A 12023-nucleotide genomic window follows, 5' to 3' on the forward strand; every position below is an offset into this window, starting at 1 on the left:
CTTCATCTGGTGCTTTTTCTTTGGCTTTCTGTTTGTTTCCTTTAGCAAAGGCCGCTAGGGGTCAAGTTCATCATACATAATTTTAACCAGAAACTTGTCTTTCTTGCAGTGGTTAGCCATTTGTAATTTTAAATGAGCTACAATAACATAACATATCTTAACAATGCCACTTCAAACATTGCCTGTATGGTCAATAAAGGTTGTGACCATGGCCACAGTTTGACCCTGGAACAGATTATTTCTGTTCCCTACATTCCCAACATTTTACAGGCTCTCACGGTGTATGTGGCTGAGTGCACGCGTGTACACAGAAGCAAAGAACAACATGTAGAGAAAGTAGCAGCTGGAGCAACAGTAACTTGAACACGAGAAAACTCTCTCTCTCTCTCTCTCTCTCTCTCTCTCTCTCTCTCTCTCTCTCTCTCTCTCTCTCTCTCTGAGGCTTAAAACCTGTCATGAAACCTTATTTTGAAATACTCCCCTGAATGTTTGTCTATTGTAAATATTTTTCTCAGCAGTTTGTTATGAGAACGTAGACAAGTTTGGGCTGTACTGTAGATTACAGCAGGAAGATGCACATCTGCGCTCCTCACATCAACAAATATGTGTAATGCGTGAAGGTATTTTGCTGACTCGTACTTTTTACAATAGGTGTGATTCATACCTGTCAAACATGTGAATCATAAAAAGTAAAAACTACTTGTTATGTGCAAATAATGTCCAGAGATGTGATTCATGTGCACTTGTCCTGACTTGTTTGCTATAAAGACCAAACTTTTATGTGATTGATCAAATAAACATTAAATTAAATAATATTCCATTTCGTGTTCTCGTGTTGTCATGACACAAAATACAAAAACAAAAAAGATAATCTGTTTCTTGCCTTGCCATGTTTGAGGCAGGTACATGTGCGTGCAACTTTTCCAGATGTGATATGAGTCACCAGCAGACACCCACCGTGGTCATATCTGAACACCACCAGACATGTCTGTGTTTATGCATCCCCCGTTTCTCTCGTAAAGTTCCATCAAGCCAGACAAAACAAGAGAAAACACCCGCCAGCTCATTTATTCACACCTTTCCGCCCCCGTGACTAATTTAACAAGCACACGATGATGACATCACCCGGACATCTTCAACCCACAAGTCAATGAAAAGGTGTGCAGTGAGTTTGCACAGTGCACACCAAACGTAAAAAATGGCACCATGCTGTGCCAGGCTACAGCAGAGAAAAAAAAATGGAAGTGCGACAGCAGGAGCCAAAGAGAAGCCAAATTGCGAAGGTCATAGGGCACACACACAACCGTTACAGAGAAATGTGTCAAACCATGATTTTTTTTTATGTCCGAATCATGAGGGAAAACATTTTATTTTCAGAACACAATGTGGATGATTTCTGACTTGAAAGGATGTGAGACTGCAAAGGAAGCATTGTTTTGAGATGACTGCACAGGAAGTCCAAAAAGGAGGACGTGGGGGCAGCAGATCCGCTCCCGACGATTCAATCAATGAGGACAAACAGGCCTGAGATCTCTCCGTCACGCGAGAGCAAGAACCAAAACAGACTGGCTGGCTGCTGACGTGATAACGAGTGGTGTACACAGTGCAAAGGTAAATGTCTCCCCCTGGTGGCCAAAGGCGTTATAGCCTTAGGTTCCCGTTGTCACCAACAGGGCATTTATAAACGCAAAATAATGTAAATAATCCATCCAGCTATTATCTGAACATCTTATACATCAAACAACAGTTATTGTTTACCTTACAGGGCAAAACAAAGTACAAAATAATGACAAAAAAAGCAGAAAATGTGAAGCGGTTCTCTTTATTGTCCTGATTTTTGGAGTTCATGTATCATCAGTTAGTCAGTCCCAAATGCTGTAACCACATTTCTATTGCGGTACTCAACAAAAAACAAAACAACACAATGAAACATACACAACACAATAGAGGGGGGAAAAAAATCACAAAAATCTCACAGTCCCATTTTAGATCAAATCATAATCAAATCTAATCCAATTGTTCCACTGGAAAATGTACTGTAATGTACATTTGTACATGTAGTATCATTTTTTATTATTTTTCAAAAAATTATTGCATAAGCAGGGATAAACTAATTAGATCATGAAAGATAGGGTTGCCCCAACCATAATATATATATATATATATATATATTTTAAAAAAAAATTGAAAAAAATTCAATGCAGTTCCCTGTATTTTTATTTAATTATGATTGCATATTTTTTCTTACCTGCTGTAATACCTGAATTTCCCCAGCAGGGGCTGGATTTCCTCTACGTTCTCTAGTTGCTCTTGGCTGGGCTGGCCCTCCTCAATTCAGCTAGCTTGCTGGTGACAAAGTTCCACTTGAAGGAAGCGTCCTCACTGCCCGCTCCTCCTCCCAGCGTGACGTAGTTGGAGAAGCCGTTCTTGCCGTCGCTCTCCTGTGACTCCGCCTCCTCCTCGCCGTCCATCCCCGCTGCCTCAGATGGCCCCGCCACCACCGCCTCCTCTTCTTCCTCCTCGCCCACTTCCGTCACCCCCTCGTTGGCATCCGTCGCCTCGCGGGTGGCGGCGGCGGCAGCCTCCGCCTGCTTTTTGGCGGCCCAGTTGGCAGCGAAGCTATCCCAGAATCCACTGCGGCGAGCGGGCCTGCACGGTTCCTCTGGCTTGACTGCAAGTGGGCTGACATATTATATAAGATGATGAAGGATATATCCTTTGCTTTATATTATTATTTAAAATATAAGTTTCAGGTTTCTACTAAGTATTCTTACAACTATATGTTCACACTTAATCTTTAAAATGTAATAAAAATATGTGCATATGTGAACAATCACACTCGGACACATTAAAGTCCACTCACTGGTCAGCGACTGGAGGACTTGGTGTTTCTTGCAGTAGTTGGTGCTCGTCGTCTTTATTGAAGAGAGCCGACAGTCTATTCCAGCTTTTGGCCCCCGCCCCCTGCATCTGGACACACACACACAAATATACATGTATACACACACGTGGGGTCAAAGGTAAAAGGAGACGTTCCCATATGAAATCCCATTTGGCATACTTTGCGGGCCAGCTGGGAGACAGCGTTCTGGCCTTCATCATTCTGGACTGGACTCATCATGTCTTCATCGACCTCACTCACCTGAAAACACACACACACGCACGTGCACACACACAAAATGAAGAACTTGGCCTGATGTGTCACTCCAGAGCAATGCCAGCTGATCCCTTTGTTGTGCTTCTGTGCTGGATTGAGTTTCTCGCAACGCTTTTTTTTTTGTGGTTCACTTTTGATGGAGCCAAAATGAGGCCCGCGACATTTTGCAGTGTCTCTCAAAGCGTGGGGCTCCCTCTTGTGGCACAGGAAGGAATCACTGCCTGCTTTTATTTAGAAGTATTGACATTAATTTTATGTGCAATCCGTTTTTTCAGACTCCGCTGGAAAAGGTGAAGCGTCCATCAACAGGGAGTCATAAAAGGCGTTATCAGTCAACGTGTGTTTGCAAAATCACTAACAGAGGAAGCATCGTGCACCACAGGGCCTAGATGCACATCGTGTGGTAGCCAGTGCTATTTCTCAATTCAAAGTGTGTACGTCAGTACCTCTTCAGCCGAGTCGTCCACGTACTCCGGGTTGAACGTCTTCAAGACTTTGCCCTTATAAAGTCTCCACAAAGGATTCATGCTGGCCTCGGCTGGACGCTGCTCTGACTTAACTCTGACTTCACTCGAGTTTGTCCTCTTTTTCCTCCTTTTTGCGCTTCATCAAGTGGTCAGAAGCAGCCAGGGGGATGCCTGGAGTGAAGCATCAAGAGAGCCTGCACGGGTGAAGCTGTCAATGCGTATACCTGCGTGGACACACACACACAGGGAATGAATGGGTGGGTGAGTCAGCGTCACGGTTGAGGATGCCTGCCTGGGTTACCTGGAAACAGGTGTAGATTTCCTCATGCATATTTCACAGAGTCTCTCTTACACAGCCACAGCTCCATTGTCAGACACCATTGGCTCCAGTAACACACACACACACACGCACTCGCACACAAACATACTCACACACTGTGCTTTGAATGGACACAGAAGATCAGGTTTCACAGTGGAAATGACACGCCCACTTTTTGACACATACACTGTCCTACATACTGGAAGTTACAATCATAGATATATAATTGCACAATTAAATACGGTAATCATTTTACAATATGGTTGTAGGCTTAGTGCCTCAAGTTGCCAGTAGGTGGCGGAAGAGTCACATGCATTGGCCAAAGCAGAAAAAAAGCTGCGCGATCTATCCAAGACGCTTAATTTAGTTTAATCGTTTTTTTGTACCGTACAATACATTACAACACAATACATGACTATTTATATATAGTGTTTTCACAATAGTTGTCTCTGTAACACATATGAATGCACTTTATATCAACTGGTTGCGTAGGCAGACAGGACTCCAGATTTTTTTTCTCTCTCGATGCTAAAGGGGGTTGATTTATGTTATTTATATTAAATAATCCATAAGTATGTTTTAATATATATATTTGTCATCTTTCTACTTTTCATCAATCTGGAGACACTCAAGATACCATGCTGCCTCTCAGAGGTCAGTCTAGGTACTACAAGTACGTGTTGCGTTTTACCTATCTGGAGTACACGAAATTACACTAGTTAGGTATTCTTTAAAATTTGCTGCTTTGTTCTAGATCAAAAATATTATTTCATCGTGTCGCTCTGATTTTGTGAGTTAGTTGTGAGTTTTATCATATGAGCGTGAACAATTTAGTGGTGCAGCTGATAAGTTAATGCAAGCCTGTCGCATTGCCAAACGCCAAGTTATTCAACATAGCAAACATTTTAATGAGCAGCAAACGTCACACTGCGTTGGCATTTTATAAGTTGTTGACAGCTTAATAAGTTGCAGCTCTCGTAAAATGCAACAAAAATGAGGTGTGAGTGGGTAATTCAAAAAAAAAAGTGGATGTTGCATAAGAGTACATGCCTTGTAAAAACCAACAGGGGAAACAAAATTAAGGGGTGTAGTATGTACACAAGCACGCAATCCAAAACATTACATAACATAAGATTTTTGGTAGAAAAAGATAGTCAAATATCAAGCAATTTAATTTTGTTTTAATGTTTTTATTAAATTTGGTTGCAAATGTAATGATGTACAGAAAATAAAAGGCAATTTAATTGAATAACGCAAGAATATGGAACACGTTCTGATTTTAATATTAACATAGTTCAAATGAGAAATGTTTAAATGTCAAAGTTCTTACCTTGTCAATGGCGTTCAGTTGATCGTATTTTCCGCGTTATCTCAAAACACGCAGGCGACACAGCTTCGTTGACTGCTGCCACCTGCCGTGCGGCGGGGTAAGTACAACAGCCAGAAAAAATTACCATGGCCATCGCATGAACTAAAACAAAAACTTTAGCGAGCGTTGGTAATTTGACAGTACTGTAACTTCAAAATTACTTGGGCCGTCATGCTAACAGGCTAACAATTTTAGAAAAATACCTTCACTGACCGTAGGAACACAAACGCCATGAGTTGTCAACATAGCAAAATTCAGCACCTTACAATGTTTTCTAAAGCTTTGATATGTTGTGAGTGCTGCACTACAACCCAGTCACAGTGGTTCTTTCAAAGTGTGTTGTTTATATTATTTCTTTGCATGGGCCTTTTCCAGACCTATGTGCTTATGCAGGAATGTTTTTTTTGGGTGGAGACTAACTTGCTCAAACCAGTTGAAGAGCGGTTTGAACCAGATCCAAGGAAACATGTGGAGAGAAGTTGCAAACTGCAGTGGACAGGAGATGTTTTAACTTAGCTTGACTTAGAGCAGGGGTGTCAAACTCATTTTTTTCGCGGGCCGCATTGTAGTCATAGCTTCTTTCGGAGGGCCATTATGACCGTCAACCCAAATCATTGTACGAGCACCTCATATTATATACAGTAAAAGCTACAAAACAAACTGACAAATAACTCGTTTTCAAATCAGACGAGTAACAACTGGTCAAATATTTAAAAAAATATATTATTAAAAGTGAAGACAATTTGCAATTCTAGTAATGACATACGAATTTGATGCACAATTTGTCTTCGCGGGCCACATAAAATGATGTGGCGGGCCGTATCTGGCCCCCGGGCCTTGAGTTTGACACCTGCGACTTAGAGGATGTGTATACATACTGTAATATTGTAATATTCGTATGTGCATGTGTGTTAACGAACAGACGTGACCAACATGATCTGTCATGAGCGCGAAAATAACCTCAGAGGTCATCAGCTGTTCCTGCCATGCATGCCAAGTAGGCCTTGGAGAATGTATTTATCCATGAAGTTTTTTGTCAGGCCAATTCAAATCATATCAACTGAATCGAACATTTTGTTTCAAGGCACTTACTAATAGAAATATAACTAGAGACTACTTTCTGGTTCATTGAGGACGTTAGTTGAATTTTTTAAATCTGTTTCGTATTTTTTGTGTGTAATCCATCCAGCTAACGGCAATCAAAACCATACATCGAGCTAGCTAGTTCCACCCTTGCAGGCCATGCCTTTATTGTTTCCAACAATCCACCGCCTGAGAAAGTTGTTTTAACCCTGCTTGGTTGGGATGGTCACATTGTCTCCTGCGTGAGAACATCCAGGGACAAAGCAAAATTGATTTCCTGTCTACAATCGTATGGCTAGCGCTCGGATTAGAATGGAATTCCGGAAATGCCGTGTCTCGTCTCTTTTGAATGACAATTTGCTTCATTTACAGTGTTCCTATGAAAAGAATTATGTGAAATGATATCAGCAACCACATGGAGGGTAGAGAACCTCTGAACTCATCCAGAAGTAGATAAGCAGCTTTTCAGTAAATCCTGATGAAACGAAGGCAACCGCAGTGCGAACGAAAACTACAAAATCAGTGTGTTGTGGACACAGAACATCTCGCCCTACTTCATCATATTTGAGAAATAAAATAAAATCAAACTTTGGCAAAAAAAAAAAAAGCTGTTTAACGATATTTATCGCATTTCAGTAGCCATCCAACAACTGTCGCTGTGGAGTATCTCGTCAACGCATGTTATAAAACGTGAAAAAAAACCCTCCACCCTCTCACTCCATAAATAAAAATAAACCCCTCCCCGGCATTATTCACACCAATGAGCGCATCCTCATCCCTTTGTCTCTGCGCCTTGTGAGCAGGCCGATTTGGGTGACGTCAGCACTCAGCCAATGGCCGCCCATCAGCCAGCATCACTTATGAGGGAGGGGGCTGGGGGAGGGGGGGGCACGTGTTGGCAGGCGAGGTCCCGAGGCCTGTCGCACGGCATCGTGTCGCGATGGTGAGGGAGTGGACATGCGCCGACAAGAAGGGGCTACGTGCGGAAAGGCGAATCAGCAATGGGAAAGGATTAAGAGCCAAATGGGGGTTTAAATCCCTCCCATATGCACTTAACAACTAATTTCCTCAAATTTGATGCACGGTGCACATCCCTTCAATTAAATCCTAAATTTTGGCCGACATCGCAGTTAATTCATGGCCTTGTACTGGTTTGTTCTTTCCTTTCACTTTTCTTCTACTCATGGTTAGATGTTCATAAAACGAAAAAACAGTTGTTGAAAAAAAGTATTCACAGCTTTATTAAATCATTACAAAGAAAGTGACATTAGTCCATACATTGATAAAAAACAACAACACTGTTTTAAAACGTCCACAGGTGCTCAGTGTGGCTTACAACATGCTGTTGATTAGATGTTGTGTGACTTCACAAATAGGTAGTGACACGTGTTTTTGTTTTAAAAACAGTTTCTGCATGATTGTGCAAAATATCCTCCCAAATCTCCATGTGGAGATCCACTTGGAGAATTCAAGCACTAAATTACGTATTTCTCCCCAGCCCCACGTAACGACATTCCCTTGCTTGCATGCATCTTTGCAACGGCCACACGTCATCTTCCACATGCGATCAGAACAGTCCCTTGCATCCCTTACACTCTGGATGCAGAAAATAAAACAAACCAAAAAATGCAATCATATCAACACGGCTTGATTTTCCTTGACTTCTCATTTGTCCGTCTGTCTATGCTTCAGGGCGCCGGGTGGGCATTCACCTTCTCCGTCATCTGCTTGGCGCTGTAGTAGGATAAGCTGAGACCCATGATGGCCAGCATCATGGCAATCTGATTGATGGCACGGTCTTGTGGCTGCGTCTGCACCTCGCCTGCCACTTGCCTCTGTGACAGGAACAAAAAAAAAGTATACGGCAGTGAGCGCAAGAATCTCACACGGCTCTAAATCAAGGCAGAGATACTAAAAGTCAAAGTTCAAACCTTTTGATCACAAGCAATGACACATAGCCAGCTAGGTAGCTAGCTAACAGTAGTCTACATTCTCTCAGGAAGTAGAAACTCCCTCAAAAATGTCTAAGCGCGCTTAACCGTAAATGATCTCAAACAATCCGACAAAATCCAAACTTTCATCGTGTCTCAACTTCCAGAGTTCCGCCATATTTAGCAAGGAAAATGGAATAGGAGACTCCATGCTGTCATCAAATAAGACACATGTCGGTACACGTGAACCATGCTACCCCTGTGGGGTCTTCGGATGTCAGCGTTTTTACATCCTTGTCTGACGGCCAAGTGGCAAACTTTCTAAGAACATTCAGTACACATTCTGTACTCACAATGTAAAGAGTACACACACACACCACCTGTTACAGGAGTCCAGTTTTGGATCAACTTAAGCGTTATATAAAGATGGGAGATTTAGAATCGCATCAGCTGTTTGTGTCCGATAATTTGCACAGCTACAAAATATTGAGGTCACATAATGCGAAAGTAGCCGTATTTCCTCTATTGTTAAATGAATCAGTTCGCATTCTGGTTTACTACAAGAAAGACGACATTTGCAATTTTCCTGGTGGGGTGCTAGGCTCATACATTATGTAACAGTCACCATCTTCTTTCAGCGTCTATCAAACGTGGAGGGCCTTTGTTCTCCCAATTAGTGTAAATAAATGAACAAAACCTTGCAACAATAGTGACGAGAGGTTGTGATGACTACTGGGGTACAAAAAGAAACACGGGAAACCTTGTCACAATGGTCGACGTCGGGTCCGATTAGTGTTTAGAGATGAAATCTAACAAGTGCACATTAGGAATCTGGGAAGTGTCGCTACCTGGAGGAGGCGAAAGTATCCTGGCGTCAGTCTTCCCAGCCTGATGATCATGTCTGTGGATGTGGCCGGATGGGCTGGAGACTAAAGACCTGCAAAGACGGGAGAATTTTATTAGTCAACTTCTTTAAGACAACATCAGCATAAGAAGGAAGTCTGGACGATCAGACATTCACACAGAGAACCACTGACATCCTGCCATGAGGAAGGAACAACTTTAGCCTTAGGCACGGAATCAGTCAGACTGACGTGCTAAGAGTCGATCATCTGGCCTGGAGTTGTCCGGTGTTAAAATCACCACGGGACATGGCCTGCTTGACATCCAGACAAGAACAAAATGTACCGTGTATGAGACACCAGGTTTCCTGTACCTTGTCCTGTATCCTCACATCTGTTCTGCAACTAAGCTCTGATCACACAAAAGACCATCTGCAATTACTTCCGTTGCCGTAATACCAAAAATATTCTAAAACTGACCAGCCGTAATTGGTACAAGGTTGGATAGAAATCAGAATCTCGACATTCTGACCTCCCTAAGAGCTCTTTCGGATAATCGTAGGTTTGTTCTCTGCAGGGATCAACCCACTGGATCAGGGATGACGTTTTCGGGCGAACACAGTATAAGATGCGCAAGACAAACATGCTAACCTGTTTGGAGCTGGATTGCTGCCCCACACAGAAAGATGATCCTGATTTGAAGAATTTCCTCAAGAGTCTCGAGAATTACCCAACTTGACAGGATAATCAAAGATGCCCCAGGTGACTAAGGATTGTTAACGCTACAGGACAAGGACTAATTTTAGTTTTATAGGATTCCTAAAAGTTCCAGGTGAAGAAAAGGGGACTTCTTCCAGATGTCTCTGGACTCCTCAACTCAACCAGACAATTTCACTTCTGAGAAATTCTTCCAGGAGTCTTCAGAGTCCACCACTTATCCAGTGGCACCTTCCGCCCTCCAAGCCCAAGCGGAAAGAGCAACTGAGGTGCTTTTCTTTGCTCTTATATAAAGCTTCACTCTCACCCAACCAGATTTGCGAGGCCGGGCTGCGGCGCCCACGCCCACTTTTTCCAGAAACACGCACACCGAGGCTGTCCAAAAGCATTACTTTCGCTGGTTGGCCCTCCCAAAACAGCCCCCCCAAAACAAACTGTCGCATGTTATTAGCTCGTTAGCAAATAAAGATGAAGAAATGGGGAAACAATGTGTTCATGGCGGAGCATGTGCATGTCCGAGAGTGCGATTACGCAACTGTTCCCGATGCGTGCGTTTTCATCGGACGCCGGCGGATATATGACACGCACAGACCTAGGGACAAAGTGATGAAAACCAAAGACCAGATCTTACTCTAAGACTTTAGGTAAATTCCGCTTCTCTGTTCGAATACACATCCCATTTGAATAACCCATAAAAGACAAACGATGTTGATCATTTAGCAAAATATTTCTTGCATAAAGACAAGAAGTGCTTTTTGAAAACAAGCAGCCTGCTTGGCACAGACCAGGTAATTGAGCCTTATAGAACCCAAATATAATCGCACTAACAAGATAATCTGGTAAATCCAGGACTAGTACCACTTCCTTTAATGGGATGAAGTTAAAGATTAGTGGTTTGTTCACACGACAAATTGACACTGTTGTTAGAGTGGAGTCAAAAGTTTGTATTGCAATTGTGACTAAAAATCACATTATCAATGCAGAAAAAAAGAAATGTGTACAATTTGAATAGTTTGTTCTAATTTGAATTGGTTTAAGTCTCCTGCCATCCAACAATCATCTGTGTGAATTAAGATTCCTCATAAACACGCCCAAGGGCATAAAGACAAAAAAAAAAAAAAAGTCAGATCCAGAGGACGCACTTTGCCACATTCCATCTTTGGTAGTCACGTTGATGACTACCTTCAAACAAACGTTGCATGCGGGTGTTTCCAACCACATGTCAATACGTAGATGCACTGATGTGCTCCATATTTTAAGGAACAAAAATCGGTGTTTCTGAAAGATTAATTATTCATATTCATTGTACTGCAGTAAATTTTCCCCAAATTAAGATGTATAACAAGATTTACTTGAAATAAGTCACTATTATAATTCTGTATTGATTTACTTTTTAGAAAGAAGTGGTTCATACTCTGAGTTTCTGGCACGCAGCCCTACTGAGTCACCTGAGAAGCAGTCTTGCAATTTTCTACCTGAAGTCCACAAAGGGCCTCTCGAGTAAAAAATGACAGGCAGAACAAATCCGTCGTAAAAACATGTACCATGTTTGACTGACACTGTCACGCAGCTAATATGGAACAATATAACCGGTTCAGAGAATGAATTGATTATTATTATCATGGTTGTAGGCTGTTTGCATCCATGAGCATCATCCAGAGTCAGACATTAACATACACAGGGTACATCGTGTACTCTAAACTGGACAGCCAATGAAATCCCTTCATTGTCAGTCCAAGTCCCGCCTTTTCCCTCTCGCTTTTTGCAGCCTCCTCTCTCTTTCTCACACTGTAGTAGATGAGTGGTCCTGTGTGTGTGTTGGGGGGTGTTAGGTGGCGGTACATACAACCTGAGCGATTGACAGGTCTAATCATGAACGCTGCAGCCGGATGTCTATCACCATGGTTGCATCACAAAGCGGCCTGTTCATACTGCACACTAGTGGCAAAGTGCTGCATTTGAGACAAGAAGGGGAGTGGGAAATTCCGGCTCAAGCTTTGGATGCGTGTTGAAGTAAATGTGTTGATCGCTGAGGGCTATGCAAACACATGATAAACATTTTATCTTTTTGTAAAATTATAGTAGTAGGTCTGTAAATCATTTCAATTCATCCCATAAATATCACTGACTTTAGCAAG

General features: G+C 42.3%; 1 protein-coding gene across 2 annotated transcripts; it reads right to left on the reverse strand.

Annotated features, from left to right (window-relative positions):
- Positions 1-1340: 1340 nt before the first annotated feature.
- Positions 1341-5379, reverse strand: LOC148392342 (uncharacterized protein C1orf232). 2 transcript variants are annotated; one of them, XM_088387381.1, is made up of 5 exons: positions 5274-5379; positions 3604-3848; positions 3062-3142; positions 2864-2970; positions 1341-2682 (listed from the first exon to the last, which is right to left on the reverse strand). In XM_088387381.1, the coding sequence occupies exons 2-5, from the start codon at positions 3682-3684 to the stop codon at positions 2301-2303; spliced, it is 651 nt and encodes a 216-aa protein (XP_088243507.1). In that variant the 5' UTR covers positions 3685-3848; positions 5274-5379; the 3' UTR covers positions 1341-2300. The 2 variants fall into 2 exon arrangements, with proteins under 2 accessions (XP_088243507.1, XP_088243506.1); XM_088387380.1 differs by lacking the exon at positions 5274-5379 and adding an exon at positions 3926-4325.
- Positions 5380-12023: the final 6644 nt, after the last annotated feature.

This window comes from Syngnathus floridae, chromosome 10, assembly GCF_059516105.1.
Source record: "Syngnathus floridae isolate MCC-2025c chromosome 10, RoL_Sflo_1.0, whole genome shotgun sequence".
NCBI lineage: Eukaryota > Metazoa > Chordata > Actinopteri > Syngnathiformes > Syngnathidae > Syngnathus > Syngnathus floridae.